The sequence below is a fragment of the Xyrauchen texanus genome, chromosome 12 (assembly GCF_025860055.1).
Source record: "Xyrauchen texanus isolate HMW12.3.18 chromosome 12, RBS_HiC_50CHRs, whole genome shotgun sequence".
Lineage (NCBI taxonomy): Eukaryota > Metazoa > Chordata > Actinopteri > Cypriniformes > Catostomidae > Xyrauchen > Xyrauchen texanus.
In genome coordinates this window covers 28,555,031-28,575,558 of record NC_068287.1, presented here as the reverse complement: position 1 = coordinate 28,575,558, position 20,528 = coordinate 28,555,031, and the positions used below count along the sequence as shown (strand labels likewise).

Below are 20,528 nucleotides of genomic sequence, written 5' to 3'. Positions count from 1 at the left end.
TCTGACCAATGAGTAATTTATTCAGAAATGAGGGGATCACATTAACAAATCAAAATGTCCCTGCACCAAAAGGGGCATTGTGATTGGCAGCTTAAGTGTAGATGAGCAAAGACTGAATTCTGGAAGGGTTTGCGACAATATTGTAAGAGTAAGCTGTTAGTGCTTGATGGGAAGTAAGGAGTAACAGGGAGAGTGATTTGAATTCTCTGAAAAGTTACAATATCACACAAATCACTCACTCATGTGCCCCCCCTTTTGCAACTCAATACACACCACCATCTTTAAACACATTTTTCTCTCTCTTCTGGGAACATTTCACCCCTGCCGCCTTCCTTTCCCCCTCCCTCCCACCCACCCACCCACCCACCCACCCACCCTTTATCGTCCGTTCCTCCTTCACTGCACGGCTTGTTCGTTGGCAGTGCTGCCCGAGTCTTGAGGCTTCATCACATCAGGAAGTTCAGGGGGGCTGGAGAAGGGCTCTACTCTAAGAGGCTCAAAAGCATCATCTGTGATGAAAACAAGCATATTAAGTAAATTCTAATAAGAAAAACACCACATAGTGTGAGGCAAGGCAAGTGAAAGAACAAGGACTCACCACTGATGCGAAAAGCCAGTCCTACTGTGGCCGGAGCCTGAGGCCTGGCTGTCTGGTTTGTGAATCCACAGTCTCCAAGAGTCTTATTATCTTCTAGCAACATGTCATCCTGGAGAATATGAAGAGACTATAGATTAGTGTATACATTTGATTTGCTTTATAGATATCTATGGTGTTAATATTAAAGCATTATTAGCTTGTGTAGCAGAGGGGGGAGATTTTGAAACAAGAGTACTTGTTTCATAAGCATGTTCTGTGGATCCGTGCTCATGAAACTCCAAGAGACAACACATTTTAATAAAAATGAATCGCTGTACTACTCATCAGGCCATTTTCTCATGTCATTCACATGTTATAGTTAGGGTGAGCAGGTTCTTTACATCTCAAACAAGGAGAGGGGAAGGGGTGACCCTGTCTGTACATACACACATACTACTATTCCATAGTTTGGAATCAGTTAGACATTTTTGTTCTTAAAACATGATTCTCTTCACCAAAAAGTTACCATAACTGTTTGAAATAGCCCATGATGGCAAAGCCCAATTTTTATCAGTCATTAGTACTGCAGTCTACTAAGTAAATACAGTGACACCTCATCCTTATGAAATCATTGTAATGTGCCAATTTGGTATTCAAGAAACTTTTCTAATTATTAGAACAGTTGAAAATGGTTGTGCTATTTAATGACATTGGAACATCCCAAGCAATATCTTTTTTTCAGTTGTTAGAGTATTGAGTGCACTTGCATTTCCTTCAAGTCATTTTGAACTTCTGTAAAAGTTTGTTTTTAAACTGGCCAAAAATAAATAAATCTCTCTCTCTCGCTCTAAAAAAAAAAAAGAAGAAAAGTCTATCCTTTTAAGAGATGAAGGCTACTCTTTGCACTAGTGACTTGAAAGATAAAAGCAAACTGGATCTGATGAGGACAGAGAGAGAAGTGGACAGCCCAGATGCACAACAAGTATCATCAGACTACTTTAAGAAACAGGGGCTAGATTCACAAAACATTCTAAAGAAGGGAATTCTTAACTACCAATTTCATCTTAATTTCTAACTTAAGAAAAAACAAGAATTACAATTCTTAAAAATCATCGCAAATAACATCTTTTAAGTTAGGATAACTTCACAGTTGCCTCAAATGTGCCTATGAACGCTGTATCTCTGACGACAGACAGAATCCTTTCCTCAAACGCATACATAGATGATGGTCAACCTCCTATCCTTCTTTGGTCCCTTGACCTTTATGCTGCTATCTTTTTAATGGCCAAATTAAAGTACACCCAATTCTTTTTCACCCCATTCACAACAGCGCAACAGTGGATTCGGAGCAGTGATTTCTTCCTTGCTGAGCAGCCTTTCAGGTTATGATGATATAGGACCCGTTTCCTCAAGCATCTTCACAAGGTCCTTTGCTGTTGTACTGGGATTGATTTGCACTTTTTGCACCAAATTACTTTCATCTCTAGGAGACTACTGAGTCTTCTTCCTGAGTGGTATGATGGCTGCGTGGTTCCATGGGGTTTATACTTGTGTACTATTGTTTGTAAAGATGAACATGGTGCCTTCAGGAGTTTGGAAATTGCTCCCAAGGATGAACCAGACTTGTGGAGGACCACAGTTCTGTTTCTGAGGTCTTCACTGATTTCTCTTGATTTTCCCATGAGGTCAAGCAAAGAGAAACTGAGTCTGAAGGTGGGCCTTAAATAAATCCACAGGTACACCTCCAATTGAATTAAATTAGCTTATCAGAAGCTAATTGCTTCACATAATTTTCTGGAATTTTCCAAGCTGCTAAAAGGCACAGTTAACTTAGTGCATGTAAACTTCTGACCAACTGGACAATCTGTCTGTAAATAATTGTTGGAAAAATGACTCATGTCATGCACAAAGTAGATGTCCTAAATGACTTGTAAAAACTATAGTTTGCTAATATGAAATCTGTGGAGTGGTTAAATTAGCTTTAATGACTTCAACCTAAGTGTATGTAAACTTCTGAATTCAACTGTAAATACATCCTTTAAAATTATATATAATTACTGTCCACAATAAAATTCACACTTCTCAATGAATAAAATTAAGATTTTTTTCAAAAATGTTACTTTGCTGACCTTATAAAGCCTCTGATCCTCAGGAGCGTGCTTTAGAATGCCTTCCACAATCCGCTTCAGTTCATACACCGTGGTGGACTCCTTAGCATCTGTGAAGATGGTCGTCTTGTGACGTCTGATCATCAAAAAGACATCCTAAGGAAAAACAAGGACAATTACTCATCGTTCAGTTAAGTCTCTTCACCTTAAACTCAAGAAGAAATAACCTTTTTTTCCAAAAAGCCTATAAAGGTTGCATTAAAGTAATCCAGACGACTTCAAGTGGTTAAATCCATATCTTTTGAAGCTATATAATCAGTGTTGTGTAAGATACTCTGTGCTAATGAAGTAGTTAAAAGTAGTTAATTACATCTTCTACAGTGTAATTAGATTACTGTACTAATTACTCTGGTAATAAGTAATAAAATGTATTTTCAGACAAACACTTTCTTAAACCCTGATCAATCTCGACCAGATGAAAAATACAAGGATAGACATGGAACTGATCTTTTAATTCTTTCAAATAAATCATATACAAATCTAATAAATTATTCATGAACTGGCCAAAGAATTTAAGAGGGCATTGTTCAATTAGAAAACATATTTTAACATTAGATGTTAAATTCACTATTGTTTTATATCTTAAGTTGTCATGATTAGTTTTATGCTGCCTTTAAATGCTTTATGGACATTCAAATGTCTGGCCATCCACAAAGGACCTACAGATCTGAGATATTCAAAAAGAAGTCATAGAAACCTGCATTGGCATGAGTGCCAGTCAATTATGAGAATTGTAATTTTAGGGGGAGCTAACCCTTTAAATAACGAGGAAAGTATAAGGTAATCAGCTGAACCCGTATTGATAATGTTCATGAATGGCAATACACAAATAAAACGCTGACAGCTGCAGTTGTGTGGAGTTATTAAACGACAGCATATCTACACCCAATGCAACGCATTGCTGTGTTGCTGTTTGTATAACGCAAACATGGCCGACTGTTCAGTGCTCCCATTTCTATCATTAAATGCAACTAGAAAAGGAGAACTATATCTACATGCGCTTCCAAGAAGCCTAAAAGACGAGGACAAGCCAAACCATTTTCTGCAAATAATGGTCCAGCAAACCAGAGGTTGCAATTGCAACAGCTTTAAGCAGCCGAATATAACGTTGCCGTTCAACTGAGGCTCGAAAAAAATCGGCGTATTAATTTATATACATTACAATTATTACGCGTTAGATTAATTCACTGGAGTTGAAAGGTACAGCACAAAATGATCAATGATAAGACCAGCCCGCTCCTACATCATAGTGCTGTCATGAAAACAACACCGCGATTTATAGTCCATTTCGGTTTGAGGAGAAGCGTGGCCCAAACATAAACAACACAATTGTAAATCGGTTCTTCCTTTTAGCAAACAAGGTCTGCCGTGGAGCGAGGTCAATCTAATTAGTAACACAGGAAAATGGACGGATTTAGCAGGGAATGTTAGCCAGGCTGCTAAAAATATTGAGAAACAAAGAGCTTTGTGTAACGCCTGCATTAACACGAGATAGCTAATTCAACCATGAGCTGGCTTGGTTAATATCCACTAAATGCAGAAAATACAAACTAGAAATAGATTAAATAAACTACATATAGGATTCCTTTCCTTCCCAACTCACCATTTCTCTCGGTCTGTTGCGCTGACTCCTTCCAGTATCCCACGCTGCACTGCAGAAACCAAAGCGCTCAAGCGAGTCCTCCAAAATCCCAGATGTCTTTGCGGTAGCAGCCCGAACTCTTCACAATGCCGGTGTTCGCCCCCTACTGGCCCTGCAGGGTTCAACTTGCTGCTTTCAGACGTGTACTTAAAGAGACAGAGACAACTACAAGCATGCAATTACTTGGCTAATGTTGTCAAAAACCGTAAACACTGTGTTTCTGTGGCACTAGAAAAATTCCTGTGCTTGTTTTTGGAACCTGCCTAGACTCACCCCAACAACCTTCCTCAACCAATGGCTATAGTTGGGGCGGGATTATATGAACAACTGAGTATGGCTGCACCAGCTGTGCATAAGGTCCCACTGTTGGGACATGAAGTTCACACTAAAGGCTTAGTAACTACTAGTTAGTTTGTAACCAAGTTAGTTGCACCACCAGTTTTCAATGCAAGACTTAGGTCATAAGCTCTCCGTAAAGTGATGTGTAGTCACATAACATGATGTTTACTTTTATTGATCCAATAAGAAGCCTTCAAATTTGTACACAGAGCTGTTAAAAAGCCATGCATTTCAGTTTGATCTCATTACAGTGACATTCAAACTGAATTTGCACAGGTAACTATCAGCTGTAATAAATTATATCCCCATTGATAGGTAATAAACCAAGATTTCATTAATGGAATTTTTAGCCTTTGTAAATAATAATATTCAATAACGATCTAAAATGAATAAGGGACAATAAATAAAGAATTGCTTATACAACAGGCTGTAAACATAGACATTTATTCATTTTAATATCTTATATATATATATATATATATCGTATGTTGAATTTTGACACCGGGTGGATATCACAGGAAAATGCACCGTTAGATCGGTTTCAGGCTGAAGTAGTATGGTTTTTTATATAACGTTTTATCTCTCTTAATATAAAAGAGTTTAAATGTCAACATCATAATGTATGTCAAAATGCTTGATTGCCTGTCATGCAAAACATGCTCATTGATGTCATAAAATATCAGTCTGCTTTTTTATTCCAACAGTTACTCCTGGTTGGAGTCTTTCGTAAATATTTAGTTTATACATAGTTCCGTTCTACCTAAATGTAATGGTGCAACACTGAAATATTTAGTGTGTTAATTGTAACTTAATGCCCATTTACGCCACAACTAGGCGAAGTTGTAATGTACGTAGGTATAGCTGGTGCAACAGGACCCTGAACATGAAGAGCATATTCGGAAAGCCATTTTGAAAACGCTGTTTATTTCTGCAATTCCATTCCTTGGCAGGAGGCACTTGTATCAAAATTACATACTTCAGCTTATTCATTTTTTTTTTGTTATGTATCACTGACTGCACTGGAGAAAGAATACACATGAATATAGAACAGATGAAAATGTGAGGCATCCACCTTTTTCCTGAATGTGGAAGCATTCCACAGTTTGCCTGTTTTCAATATCCGGTATCCAGTGTTTTCAACCACATCGGCGTATATTTTTAGCAAGTATTACATTTGTAGAATTTGTCAAAAAACGACATATACAATATATAAATAAACTAAAAAAACAACGTGGCTCTATGGTGCCCATACTTCAAATTCAAAATTACCATTTTGTTTTTTTACTTGCCTCACTTAAGTATGTGGATGACATGAAACAATTGTCCGAGGTTAGTTATGTTGACATCATTAACTACTTTGAGTTGTTTTGACAGCCAACAACTGCACAAGTTGAGCAATTAATTTTGACTCCAAATAACACTTAAATGGTTGTTCTCATCTATAATCGCCCGTTTCAGTTAATTTTACATTGCCATCTCGAAAACAGGCAATTAGATTCATCATGTCGCCGCCCAGTCGTTACTCAGGAAAACTGTGGATGGAGCTGTTCAGCAGTGAAGTCAATTTGTAGCTTTGGCGATGGCTTTTTATAATGGAGGTTTTCAATTTGAGTCGGTCGGTGCTAAACATTTAGATAGATACTTGGATGTTTTATTCTACAACACACACTTTACACATATCTCAAACATGAATTTTGAAGCCACCATGTGCTTAAAATTCAATACGGCTTAATAACTCAAGTCTTACGTATGATAGTATGCAATTTATAATGTAGAGCAAAACATCCTGATATCGTCAAATAATGCTTACCACTTAGACCTTTAATTGTAAATAGAAAATTGACATTATAAAAAACCCATAGGAAAATCCTGAGGGAACCCATGGCAAATTTTCTTCCAAGTGTTTGGATTACTGAAAAATACCTTTTTTGGAAACATTTAGAGTGTGGGCAATGAGAAATTAACTCAATATAAAAGCTCAATTTTTTATTATATTTCAAATAAAGATTTATTTGAAAATCTTGACAGATCTTTGCAATATGTAAAACACAATGACCATTCCAGACCCCTTACAATATCCTTCAGGATTGCTTGCAACTACAGGAGAATTTGAGAGATCATCATCAGAAACAGGATCATCAGTTCATTGAAACTTTGCTGCAAGTTATTCCCATTAAATTTTTTTTGTAATTATTTTGGAATCATATTCAGCTGCCTTAAAAATGATTGCCTGCCATTAACTAACCCTTATGTTGTTCCAAACCTGTATGACTTTTTTTTTGTTCCGTGGGACACAAAGGAAGATGTCGGGCAGAACATTAGGAACCGAAAGTTTCGTTTACCATTCACTTTCACTGCATGGAGAAAAAAAAAAAAGCTAAAATGCAATGAAAGTGAATGGTGACTGAAGCTGATCTCCTTTTATGTTCCATGTAAGAAAGAAGTCATGCATGTTTGGAACAACATAAGATTGAGTATGTGAAGAAATTATTTTTATTTTGGGTGAACCATCCCTTTAACCTGTCTGAATCAGTGTACAAACACTACCTATGATGTATCTTTTCCTCCTCCCTGTCTTTTCCTCCTCCCTTCTAACAGTTGGGGTTAAATTACATTTAACATTGCACTTCAATACCTTTAATGGTATCCATGTAAGCCATTAATAGGCAAATTTTATATCAACATGCTCCATAACATTTCAATATGAAAATCACATAACACCTCAGTTTGGGTCTCTATGGACTTTAACTGGTCACTGTTGTCCATCCTTTTGAGTTTGTGTTCTGTACTGAGCTGGTTCCTCATTTGTCCCTTCAGTTTAAAGGAAGCACCAGTTACAGTCCTCCGGCACACTAGAACTGAAACAAAGGAAGTTATTTGCATATTTAGTAGGATCATATTCTCATTTACAAAATGTTTATGACAAGTAAATAAGATGGAAACAAAGAGGGAAAAAAACAATTACCAGTTTTCAGCTTTCAGCTTTACAATACAACAATGCAGTCTGCCGATTCTCCTGTATGAACAAAAGTGAATCTCTAACTTGTTTGATAATGACAACACATGTGAAGCAATGTAGACAGCTAGATACATTGTTTGAGATTTGTATATGAATCGATCATACTCACGGAATAATCTTTTTAGTGCCTGAATTCCTTTTAAAGGGTTTGGTTTCTCGATTTTGAAAGTGTACTTTGCGAGGTCATCTTCACTGAGCTTGATTGGACAAAAACCCAATAAAATAATATACAGATTAAATAATTAAAACAGACAACTCAAAAGCTCAAATTACTGAGTTAGAGGGAAATTATTATGGCCATTTATATGTAGAATCAATAAATTACACTTTACTAACTAAATCTTTTCATATCTACACCAAGTTATTAAAAGGACAGTTCACCCAAAAACGAACATAATTTACTCACCATCACGCCATCCCAGATGTACGTGACTCTCTTCAGCAGAACATAAGAGATTTTTTTGAAGCTCCAAAAAGAACGTATAGCCATCATAAAAGTCATCCACACGACTCCAGTGGATTAATTAATGTCTTCTGAATCTGAAACGAAAGGCTAGGTGTGTGTAAAGAATAGATCAGTATTTATTCATGAGGATAGCAGCCACACAGCCTCTCGCGTGACCCAAGTGTACTGTCAAATTCACACGAGAAATGACGTGTGAAATTTAGGAAAATATGGAAGCACAGTTGTTCGCAATAGAGGAGCATAGATATTCATACATAGATGCCTCATTTGGCTGGTTTGGATACGTCAACTGTTGTGCCATCATGGAACGGTCAACAAGGAGAGCTGTATGAATGCAAGTGAATGGAGGAGATGCCTCAGATGACCTCCTAGCTCAGACCGCTGCATAAATTGTTTTTGTGTGGAAACAATATCACGGTCCATAGAAACAGATGCTAATAAGGTATATAGGAATGAACTTCTATGCAGAGGAGACTTACGTGCTTATGTCACCAGCTGGCCGGAAGCAAACCTTTTTGGTAATTGTTTTTTTTAATATTGATCAATTTCTTACACCTAGCGTTTCACTTCAGAAGACATTATTTAATCCAATGGAGTCATATGGATTACTTTTATGATGGCTATAGGTTCTTTTTGGTGCCTGAAAAATTTGGCACCCATTCACTTGCATTTTAATAGAGCTGATATATTCTTCTAAAAATCTTCATTTGTGCTCTGCTGAAGAAAGACAGTCATACAAATCTGGGATGGAGTCATTGTGAACTATTCCTTCAATAACAGAGCAATTCTGTCGCTGATGCATGATATAATCCTGACCATCAAAGAAACCTGAAATACTAGGGTGTAGGATTATGAAGATATCTGCCCACTGTCTATATTTTAGGCTTATCTATATTGGTATGATAAAGGCATTTGCACAACACCGATGACAAAAAACAGTGCCGATTTAAATCTAACATGCAAAACAATTTGATCTGGGCCGTCAGTGTGAGCACAGATTTAGTGCTTCTCCAAAATTTGATTAGTTGTTTTACAGTTTCATGGTATCTTTTATTTCTTTCAGTATTTCCTTTTAAATGCATACCGGCTGATCTCGGAGTGTTGAAGAAGGTTTTATTCCCTCACAGTGATGGAGGGACAGAGGTCTGTGTTTGGTCTCTGGGTGCACACTGCAGTTGAAGTGCAGCACACTTACAGGTAAATGAGAATGCCAACTTTCTGGATACTTCTTGACTAGATTTTCCACCATGCTGTAAGAGAGCAGACAAGCATAAATGCTTTTAATAGAAGTTCATGCTTGGGGCCAATTGTTTTTACTCTGCTCAAGTGAATTTAAATAAAAGAACTGGTCTTCTCTAGCATTGTGATTTAAACATATATACTTGAAAATGTGGTATTGTGTTTGAGGCTCAATCTGTGAAGCCTGGTGATGCCGAGAGACCAGGGAAATGTCTTTAATCTTCAGAATATTACTGAGCGCTCTGTTAACCTGACAACAGGAGAGAACAAAAGGAGAAAAGATCATTCATAAAACTTAAACCTAAAACGGTTTTAAGACAAGAAAATGTTCAACACATAAACATTACTAAGTAAATCTTTTGTCATTATTATAAACCTGCACTAATTGATCTGATATATAATCCTAATAAACATAAATAATCCTAATAAACATAATGCAGCACTTACTGTTCTGACCTGAATCCCTCTGGAACCCCACGGTGTGAGAAATCCTAAAGGAAAGCCATATCGGGAAATGGCATCACACATGAGCAGGGCAATGGAATCAGAATTAGGCTTTTCTGATGGAAATATTTCAATCCATTTGGTGTAATAGTCACAGATGACGACTATGTGGCTATAGGGGCCTTTGCTTTCTTGAAATGGCCCTGTAACATCTATACTCAGCCATTGCCATCTCTTAGTCACCTGTAAAGTGGATAGAATGAGAAAAAAGGAGGCAAGTGGTCAAAAGTGAAGCTTTTTTTAACATCCGGAAAGGAAGAATACAATTTTACAATAACTATGACTAGTTTGAAGTCTTAAAGTTATAATTACTGTATCAGAGGATATGCATACAAACATAAAGTATACCCAGATAAATTGAGCATTGGAATTTTCAACGGTTGCATCATCACTGGCGACATCATTTCCAGGATCCTGTAAAAATACAAACAGTGCTAAACACCATTCAGGAGACTTTCAAAATTGGTCAGGCTTTTTCTTTTTTTTTTTTTAGACAGTTTTAGCTCAAGTATCTTACTGAAAGACTATTAAGGTCTACACTGGTGTCATCATCCTCATCATCAACCTCCGCCAGCTTCATCCAGTGAATGCTCTGTGGAGGAAAAAAAAAAAAAAAAAGTGTACATGTGATCAAGATGCTCTACAATCAAAAGTCTTAAAACAAAAATCAATTATGAACCTGCGGTTTGCAGTAATCATCATGAAAGCTGCCAGCATGAAAGGGACCACGGATGGAACCATCAGAATCTAGAGTCACATGAACAAAGTTCCCTTCAAGACTGCCAAACCAATAAATGAGAGTTGTAATTAGTAGTATAAAATGACTAGACGGAGGAATTTTGTAAAGCAAAAATTTTTTAAAGCAAGGATAATAAACGCACACTACCATGGTAAAGCTGCCTTTGGCACTGGTGTTGGCTTTGGTTTGATAGGGAATTCTACTGGCTTACGATTCTGAAATAGATCAAATAAAAAAACAAATATTAGTATTAAAGTAAAAATAAATTCTGAAATACATTTCCTAAAGTGATATTATACTCATTTATCTTTCTTGACACTACTGGTCAACTACGATTCCACTTTGATGGGTTGATTCTTCAAAAGAAGAATCAACTGGGTAGCTCCGTGAATATTGACGATGACTCCATTGCGGAGTGATTCCAGCCAGGTCTCCTAGGCAACCAAATTGGCCTGGTTGCTAGGGAAGGTAGTGTCACATGGGGCAAACTCCTTGTGGTCAAGATTAGTGGTTCTCGCTCTCAATGGAGCGCATGGTAAATTGTGCGTGGATCGCAGAGTGTTGCACGAGAGTCTCTGTGGTGCCATGCACAACGAGCCACGTGATAAGATGTGCAGATTGACGGTCTCAGAAGTGGAGGTAACTGAGACTTGTCCTCCGCCACCCGGATTGAGGTGAGTAACCGCACCACCACGAGGATCTACTAAGTAGTGGGAAATAGGCATTCCAAATTGGGGGAAAATGGGATACATATATACATATATAATATATTAAAAAACTCCAACACGTACCAAAGATCGTCTCTTGACAGCTGGCCCCTAGACGTGGACATACGGGAAAATAAGAGTCAATAAAAAAACTAAATAGACTAAATAAACAAAATAGAAAGTACATAGTACTGATTCATAGTACTTAACACATAAATATGATATACATTTTAGGAGTTCAAGCAATATGAACCAGCCACACCAAAAATGTATCCGCTTGTGCGACAATCAAAACATAATAAAAAAATATGCAAATATTTGGGTAATGAAACACTGGCCTGATTTATAATACAAAAGCAAAAGTACTTGCCTTTGACTGGAGATGTTTAGGAAAGTTAAAGATAGTTGGGATGGCGTTCTTCCGCAACCGCTTGTGACTTCCCACTTGTTCAAAACAGTCCTTCTCAAAATGATCTGAGCACAGGACAGAGTTTCCAGTTGGCCACCAGTTCTGCCATCTCATCCGACGGAGCCACTCTCTCACTCTCAAGCCATCAGCTAATGGAAATCTTTACGTATAGACAAAACACAAGCATGTCAATGCATGTTTGACACACTGTAGCAATGTTGGAAAGCAGCTAAAAATTTTACAAAATGTTGGTATAACAATATATATATATATATACATTATATATAAATATATATATTTGATTTATGTTTGTTTTTTTGGATTTTCCAAGGCTTAATTACACTGACAGCAGGAAGTGCTAGCCAATGTCTGTCGGAAGAGTAGGAGGAACCTATTGCTCAAAGAGTAACGAATGACAAAGGTAAACAGATGATTGTGTGTTAGTGGTCAAGTTTGTTTAATAAACAATGATAATCGTATTATAAATATTGTTAGCATTGTCATTATTAAATGGTCTGTACTTATATAGCACCTTTTTAATCTTAACGGTATTCAAAGCACTTTACACTGTGACTCATTCACACATTCATTCATACACCACATACACCAATGGTGGCAGAGTTGCCATGCAAGGTGCTCGCCTGCCATTGGGAGGACACTCCCAAGGACACTTCGGCATGTGGAGTCATGTGGACAGGGATTCGAGCCACCTGCTATTAGTGGCCAACCCGCTCTACCAACTGAGCCACAGCCACCCCCATATTATTACAAGTCTTCTGAATTACATAATTTGACATTTCAACTGTGCTACACAATGTGAAACTGAAATGTTCGCATTTAGCAATAAAATATAAGGTTAAAAAAATGTCTATTGACAACATAATGCTGTCATCAGTCATTTATGCCCTATATTAATATGTTATGGCATGAGAAAATCAAGCAATGGTGATGAAAGACAAATGTCATGAAAATGTTTTTGATAACTGAAAACTATGTTTTTGATTTAGGTTTAGTTCACAGTATACTTATGCTTAATTTGAAAGCTGTACTATTTTATCAATTTTAATTTATTACCACAATAACAGGTCTATATATGTGTTGTCAAAAAATGGTGTTGGCTCAGCTATGCTCAAGATTCAGGAGAAATGAAGGCTGTTTTATAATACAGTATAAATACTTTAGTATTGGTCTATCATTTGGCTTTGTAGGGAGGTCTGGTAAATTATTGGCGTTTTTAATGTTCATTTTTATTCTGGTATCCACAGTTTTCCTGAGCAACCACTGGTAAATGTATTCTAAATACATTTAGAAATGCTGTCAACACCTTCCATATCTGCATTTTGAATCAGTGGCTTTAAACTATAGCCCTCAATGAACCCCTTAAACTCTATGGAGGTTGCTATACAGTGAAAAAACAGTTTACGCTTAAAAGTCTGGCATAGAATCTGAACTTTATTTCAAATGAAAGCTCTCACTCTCAGGAATGAGATTTTACAGTATATTGTTTTGCCCTTATAACACAGTTTGAAAGATTTTCAAAAGAATCACAAAGTCAAATATGACATTTCAGTAAGTCATCAAATACAAATGTCTCATTTAGGCTCCGATAACTGCTGCGGTAAGCCTCAAATACCTAAAAACTATTTGCTTTTACCTTAGGAAGTTCTCTAAATAATTAGCCATTGTTTACATGTCTTTAAGCTTGCTTGGCTTAATAATCTAATGTTATATCTTAGATGTCCAGAACCAATCATCAGAAAATATTTTTTCGACTACTGTTGATAAAGCATTTTATATTATCGCAATGGGGAGGATCTCAACTTTCACATGACTTCTAGAATGAGCTTCTAGTCCACTCAGAGGCTAAGATATTTAATGAAACAATGGTGGTGCTTGAACTGAAAATTAGACTGAACGTCTATGGACGAGCACATATGAGGGCTAAAATGCGTTAGAGCGCCACCTACATTTCAGATCTGTACATTGTGATAGAAAAAGTTTTCTCTCACATTCCAATGCTTTCTGCCACCTAATGGAATAAAATGAGACTTTTCAAAGTGAGATTGAATGACCAGAACCAGAATTACATTTGTTATTACAAATTTAGGACAACAATATTTTTTTTATACTGTTTATCATAAGCAATTAGTCCACATTATGTGTTAATGGTGAGCTTTTAAATTGAGTGTGATAAATTGCGGGCAGCAATCTTAAGCGGTTACGACTGCTTTTATAAAAGAAGCACTGAAGTAAACCAAAAGATGACATCCAGAAGCTTGGTTTTGTTCTAAAAACATGCTCAGTTTTACCTTTTGCTTCCACTTTCAACAAATATAACATTAGTGCTTTTATTATGGAGGAGGAAGAAACGTCTTCCCCTCAAGCATGCAAGTTATTGGCTTCTGCCAATGACAAGCCCCTCCTACTTCTGGTTATTTTGGCAGGGACCTCAATAGATGAATTTTATATTTCTATGGGACCTCCAGCTGCTGATTTTTCTCTGAACCTTTACTGGGCATATCAAAGATTGACAGTACTGCCAGTTCAACCTACTGGACATTTCAAGAATTACTGTCAAGTCCTCTTTCATTTCTCTGCTGGGCACTCTGCGTTTTGCTATTTTGAACACCTTTCTATTTCCTCAAACAGAATTATTTGAACAGTGGCTTTTATTTCAGATGTTACATGTGCGGGAAAGGGATTAGGTCCCAGCCCCTCAACAATGCAACTAGCTATCTGTTTAACACTGTTATTTTTTTTTATTTACCATTAGCGATACTTTCCAATTGCTTTCATTCATCTTCTGCTGTCAAATATTTTACAAATGTATTATATAACTGTATATTTTTTATATACCTTTGTTTACTGAAAATGTGATTCACAACAAATATAACAAGCATGAATTGAGAATGCATCTAAAACTTACGTATGAAAGGAAAATTCGCCCCTTTTGTATGCCTCTTTATACGCCCCATCAGATCGTTTCTTGCAGTTATAAGCTGAACAAACGGGCATTGTTAAAACAAAATGAAAATTTTACTTTTCCATGCAGTTCGACCAATCAATTTGCATACGACAGCAGAAAAACTGCTTGTATTTCCTGGTGCTGTTCTTCTACTCGTGTGATTTTATTTGCGTATTGTTCGCAATGTCCGCCATCTAGCGGATAGTTCACGTCATTTCAGCCGATGTTTTGTTTTTTCTTACATTTGAGTGTTTAAGTAATAGTTCACCCATAAAGAAAATTTGCTGATATTCTACTCACCCTCAGGCCATCCAAGATGTATTTGAGTTTCTTTCTTCATCAAAACAGAATTTAAGATTTCAGGCCTCCTCCTTTAAACAATGCAAGTGCATGTACTCAATTTTTTTACAGTCCAAAATGCATATTTAGGGTATAATCCACATGACTCCAGTGGATAAATAAAGTTCATCTGACCCAAAGCGATTTATTATTTTTAGAAACAAAACAATACTTATATACTTTTAACTACAAATGTTCGCTTCCATACATCTCTGTGATGCGCTCATGAGAGCTTTGACATGAGCTCATTGGTAAGGTCACGCGACATGTGGAGGAGGAGGCAGGAAGCGTTTCATTGTGAACAAGAGGAGCACTGTACAAAACTTGAATTGTCTTTGCTCTAGATGTGTATGTATTAGTGTTCTGTTCAAAATAGTTGTTTAGTGTGTGTATCCTGGATACTTCAACCTATAGAAACCCCAAAGAAAATGCCCAGCGGGAAAAATGTTAACTTTTCATCGATTGCCTATACATGGCTTATTGAGCTGAACCTGGATATCATTACACCCCTACATTCTCTCAAATATTGAAGGGTGTGCAGTGAACATTTTACCCCTCAGAATTTCAGACCATCGAAACAAAGGGTTAGTATCTGAATCATCGGCTGTTCCTGTGCTGTTTTTTCCAGCGAATCCGGGTATGTTTGTAAACTTTGTCATTGTCACGACTCCCTCGTGCTCTGCACCTCCCTCAGAGCTCAGCTCCTCATCACCCTAATTCTAATTCACCGCACCTGCACTAAATTCACTCGCTCATCACTGCCTGCATAAATAAGTTTGTGATGCATCTCTTCTGTGTGATATCACCTGTACCATTGATCTCACTGTGTAAATCTCAGTAAACGCTCTTGCACTTGGTTTCACTAACTACAGCTTGTGTGGCTTGAATTGCTGACAGTCATATAGCCTATATATTTCTGCTAAAGAAAAAGCACAAGTAGATAATACAACGGTATTGCTCCAAAATAAAGGATGGTTATTTACTGCAGTAATGTTTTTTTATTATTATTATTTGGAAATAATTTTTAATTTTATATTGTTTTGGAATATTTTGGTTTGTGAACGGCACTTGGTCTGTGGTCTGTGCAAGTTTCTCTTGTAAACAATGACGTGCTTCCTGCCTCCTCCTCCACGTGACGCGTGACCTTATCAATGACCTTACGTCATCCCTCTCATGAGCACGTCACAGAGATGTACGAAAGCGAACATTTGTAGTTAAAAAGTCTATACGTATTGTTTTGTTTCTAAAAATAATCAATTGTTTGGGTTCAGAAGAACTTTATTTGTCGACTGGAGTGATGCACCCTAAATATGCATTTTGGACCATCAAAAAATGGAGTACATTTACATGCATTGTTTAAAGGAGGAGGTCTGAAATGGAATCCTAAAAATCTGAAATTCTGTTTTGATGAAGATAGAAACTTAGATAAATCTTGGATGGCCTGAGGGTGAGTAGATTATCAGCAAATTTGAGGGTGGGTAAGTTCACATTTGGCAGACGCTTTTATCCAAAGCGACTTACAGTGCACTATTACAGGGACTATTCCCCCGGAGCAACCTGGAGTTATGTGCCTTGCTCAAGGACACAATGGTGGTGGCCATGGGGATCGAACCAGCGACCTTCTGATTAACAGTTATGTGCTTTAGCCCACTACACCACCACCACTCCATAGCAAATTGCCATAAAATTTTCATTTTTGGGTGAATTATTACTTTAAAGGTGCTATATGTAAGATTGACAACAAGCGTTTGAAATGGGCACTGCAGTCCAAATTCAAAATATTGGAGAGTTGTCTGCCCCACCCCAGACTCGAAGTTCATGTGGGTTGCCAGAATGTTGACATGCAAATTAGCCAACCTAATTAATTAGGATTTCTAATTAAAGGATTTCTGGGCTTTGAGCTGTCTCCATCTTCCAAAGGTATCTCCAAAATGTATCCTTGTTGCGAGGCTTTTTAGTTCAGGTGGAATCTGTTATCTCTGATCCAGTTCGTTTGCAGGCTTCCATGGCTGTAGCATGCAGTGCTGTTTGCCTGCAAACTTGTTCAAATCTGGCAACCCGGCTGAGTCGAAATACTATTGTTGAGTGAGCAGTGGGCGGGATCACACAGGCCAAAACATAAACAGAAATTCCGGCCAGGAATGGAAACTTCAAAGTAAAATATACATTAGCATTGTTATTGGAGAAGCCAGCATTTCAACATTAATTTATCTGTCTCACATTCAATACAATAATATTTGATCTTTGTTGTATGCTGATATTAAATTGGGGTTCAAATGTATTATATTTCAGGTTTAAAAATATTCATTTTAGGTCTGATGGAAGTGAAAGAGGAAGATCTAAATGAAGTGACTGAGTAACCTCAGTATCAGAAAGCTCATAATACTGGGGCCTGGGTAGCTCAGCGAGTAAAGACGTTGACTACTACCTCTGGAGTTGCGAGTTCCAATCCAGGGCATGCTGAGTGACTCCACCCAGGTCTCCTAAGCAACCAAATTTGCCCAGCTGCTAGAAAGGGTAGAATCACATGGGGTAACCTCCTCATGGTCATTATAATGTGGTCTCGCTCTTGGTGGTGCGCGGGGTGAGTAGTGCGTGGATGCTGTGGAAAATATCGTGAAGCCTCCATACGCACTATGTCTCCGCATATGAGATTCATCCTCTGCCACCTGGATTGAGGCAAATCACTACACCACCACAAGGATTTAGTGCACATTGGGATTTGGGCATTCCAAATTGGGGAGAAATATCAAAACTGAAGTAACACCCTTAAGATGCACACAGACCGAAAATAATTTATCACAAAATAGCACTGAAAGAACTGGAGTAAAAAAGACTTTCACATGCCCTCATTGTGGAAAGAGCTTTGGATATAAAGGACACCTTAATGCTCACTTAAGAATTCACACTGGAACTAGGCCTTTAACCTGCCCTCAGTGTGGAAAGAGTTTCAGTCATAAAGGTCACTTAAAGAGACACATAATGAGTCACACTTGAGAGGGCCTTTTTAAATGCCATCAATAAGGGAAGAGTTTCAAATTTGAGGGACACATTAAGTGTCACATAATAAGTCACAATAAAGAGAAGTATTTCACCTGCCCTCAATATGGAAAGACCTTTGGATATAAAAGTCACCTTAATGATCTAAAAAATCATACCAGAGAAAAGTCTTTCACCTGCCCTCAGTGTAGAAAGAGATTCAGATGCAAAAGTAACTTTAATGTTGACTGTAATTCACAGTGAAGAAAAGCCCGTCATCTGCCCTCAGTGTGAAAAGAGATTCACACATTAGAAACACCTTGATGATCACATAATTATTCACACAAGCGTGAGCCTTTCACATGCCTTCAGTGTGGAAAGAAACCCAAAAAGAAAGCCTTAAAAATCACAAAATAATTCACAGGAAGGACCTTTTTTACATGCCTTGTGTGTGGAACCCGTAATAATCCCTTAATAATCATTTAAGAATTCACACTGGAGAGGGCCTTTTCACCTGCAATCAGTGTGGATAGAGTTTTATTCTCAAGAACTCCTTTATGAACACATGAGTATTCACACTGGAGAGAAACCTTTAACCTGCTATGAGTGTGGAAAGACTTTCACACTGGCAGACAGTCTCAGAGTTTATCAGCTTAGTGCTCACTCTGGAGCATCACAAGAAAGTTCATACATATGAGAGGCCTTACTAGTGTTCTATTTGTGGAACGATATTTTTATGCTGTTTACATTTTAATGTGCACCAGAAAAGACATACGGGTGTGAAAACTCATGTGTGCATTGAGTGTGGGAATGCCTTTACAACAACCAGCTCCTTGAAACAACACTAAATAATCCACACTAGAGAAAAATCTTACAAGTGCTCACATTGTGGAAAGACTTTTGCCCACTTAGGAAGCCTGAATGATCAGAAAAGACTGCATAAGGGAGAGAAGCCCTACAGCTGCCCTGCAGTTGGGAAAAGTTTCAGTATACCAAAAGGTCTACAGTATCACAGAAAAAAAGCATTGTTCTCAAAGTGAACATAATTCATGTCCAGTTGAAAAATAAATGGTGTAGGATAACCCCAAATATGTAGTTTCTACCAAAAGAGTAATTATATCTAAAAGGTTAATTTGCTAGAGTACTTTTAGTTGTGAATGATGTGTCTTTTTAAGGAAATGCCAGTAGGAAATTCAGAATCTTCAGTACTTGCTTGTCAAAATAACTGTAGGGAATGGCAACAAATTAGTTTAGAAAATCAGGGTAGGGCATAGTTGGGTAAGCTGTGTCAGCCCTTTAATCTACCTTTAGCACACATTTTGTAGCATCTTCTTATTGTGCATTTTGCATAATGTATGGGGTCTTGAGTAGGCCACATTCGTTTTAATGTTGTTGATTGAATCCCAATCTCTTTTTGAGTCTTATAAACAAGGCCACAAATGTGTAGACCATTTTGTGCTTTTGTACATTGTTAAATTATCAGCAAAATCTTGTACTACTGAGCTATTTCATGAGCTGAGACAACAAGTTTACTTAACCCTCCTGTTGCATTTAAATGAAATAAAATATTTTATACAAAATATTAGGATAAAACATGGCATTTGATTTGATATGTTCCAATACCAGCAAAATCCAAATTTTGTTAACAAAAAATACTTTGTGCTGTTCGAAGGCTCGGTTTGTGGCATTAAGTAATACATTTTTATGTTTGTAAGAAAGGGCACAATAATTCACTGTATATTTTGGAAAATTATGACATTTATTATTGTGTAAAGAGCTCTGCCTCCCCTACCCAGGAGAAAGTGGGAGGCGGGTGGACAGTTCACGGAAGACTTTTAATTACAAACAGTTCACTCAGACACAACATACAAAGTGCTATCTAGCACGCATGCACCGGCTGAAACACACATACATCTCTGTGTGACACACAGACTGTTGAATTTCACGGCCCAATGCAGAATGCACACGTTTGCAAACTGTGTGCAACTCTTTCTCTCTCTTTCTCTCACTCTGTCTCTCACTGGCATCTCCGGCTCCTCTTTATCCCTCTCCTGACTTATTGGGGTAACTCAGTACCAGGCGTCCATCCTTATGGCCCGGCCACACCCTGCTCCTCGTCACAATTATTGGGGTCAATTTGTCCCTAGTCAAAACAAACAGCTTTTACATATTTATTGCAAAAAAAAAAAAAAAACAGATCCACAAAAATAAACTTTCAACAATAAATCAGTGATCATTGATACCCAATGTTCAGTCCTCCTCTTTGCAACTGTGCACATAATGTACAGGTCATTTGTAAATGTACGTTTAATGCAGCTGAAAGCAATGCCCTTTGAATTATGGTTGTAAAATGAGTTTATATTAGTGTAGGCCTATAGTGTTTGTAAACATATTATTATGTTGTTTTTACATAACCAGTCTTCTTCCTTCACATTA

General features: G+C 37.4%; 2 protein-coding genes across 3 annotated transcripts; both read right to left on the bottom strand.

The window, feature by feature from the left end:
• Nucleotides 1-367: 367 nt before the first annotated feature.
• On the bottom strand, nucleotides 368-4,494 carry elob (elongin B). Its single transcript, XM_052139946.1, has 4 exons — nucleotides 4,349-4,494; nucleotides 2,707-2,841; nucleotides 599-707; nucleotides 368-509 (listed from the first exon to the last, which is right to left on the bottom strand). The coding sequence occupies exons 1-4, from the start codon at nucleotides 4,349-4,351 to the stop codon at nucleotides 397-399; spliced, it is 360 nt and encodes a 119-aa protein (XP_051995906.1). The 5' UTR covers nucleotides 4,352-4,494; the 3' UTR covers nucleotides 368-396.
• A 2,214-nt stretch (nucleotides 4,495-6,708) lies between these two features.
• On the bottom strand, nucleotides 6,709-14,906 carry LOC127653034 (uncharacterized). 2 transcript variants are annotated; one of them, XM_052139524.1, is made up of 13 exons: nucleotides 14,736-14,906; nucleotides 11,771-11,969; nucleotides 11,485-11,511; nucleotides 10,841-10,908; nucleotides 10,634-10,733; nucleotides 10,472-10,546; nucleotides 10,303-10,368; nucleotides 9,898-10,137; nucleotides 9,594-9,700; nucleotides 9,296-9,461; nucleotides 7,855-7,942; nucleotides 7,692-7,742; nucleotides 6,709-7,584 (listed from the first exon to the last, which is right to left on the bottom strand). In XM_052139524.1, the coding sequence occupies exons 1-12, from the start codon at nucleotides 14,822-14,824 to the stop codon at nucleotides 7,711-7,713; spliced, it is 1,257 nt and encodes a 418-aa protein (XP_051995484.1). In that variant the 5' UTR covers nucleotides 14,825-14,906; the 3' UTR covers nucleotides 6,709-7,584; nucleotides 7,692-7,710. The 2 variants fall into 2 exon arrangements, 1 of the variants encoding a protein (XP_051995484.1); XR_007971769.1 differs by lacking the exon at nucleotides 6,709-7,584 and adding an exon at nucleotides 8,152-8,285 and having other exon boundaries at nucleotides 7,697-7,742.
• Nucleotides 14,907-20,528: the final 5,622 nt, after the last annotated feature.

Bases quoted from the DNA above. Each gene is read 5' to 3' on its own strand.
- elob (XM_052139946.1), bottom strand. The intron at 708-2,706 runs GTCAGCAAAGTA...CATATTCTCCAG, and splicing joins AGGATCAGAGGCTTTATAAG to GATGACATGTTGCTAGAAGA. The intron at 510-598 runs GTGAGTCCTTGT...TTTTCATCACAG, and splicing joins ACTGGCTTTTCGCATCAGTG to ATGATGCTTTTGAGCCTCTT.
- LOC127653034 (XM_052139524.1), bottom strand. From the start codon at position 14,824: ATGCCCGTTTGTTCAGCTTATAACTGCAAGAAACGATCTGATGGGGCG. The intron at 10,909-11,484 runs GTACGTGTTGGA...GATCTATTTCAG, and splicing joins CTGTCAAGAGACGATCTTTG to AATCGTAAGCCAGTAGAATT. The intron at 9,462-9,593 runs GTATATATGTTT...GCTCTCTTACAG, and splicing joins ACACAATACCACATTTTCAA to CATGGTGGAAAATCTAGTCA.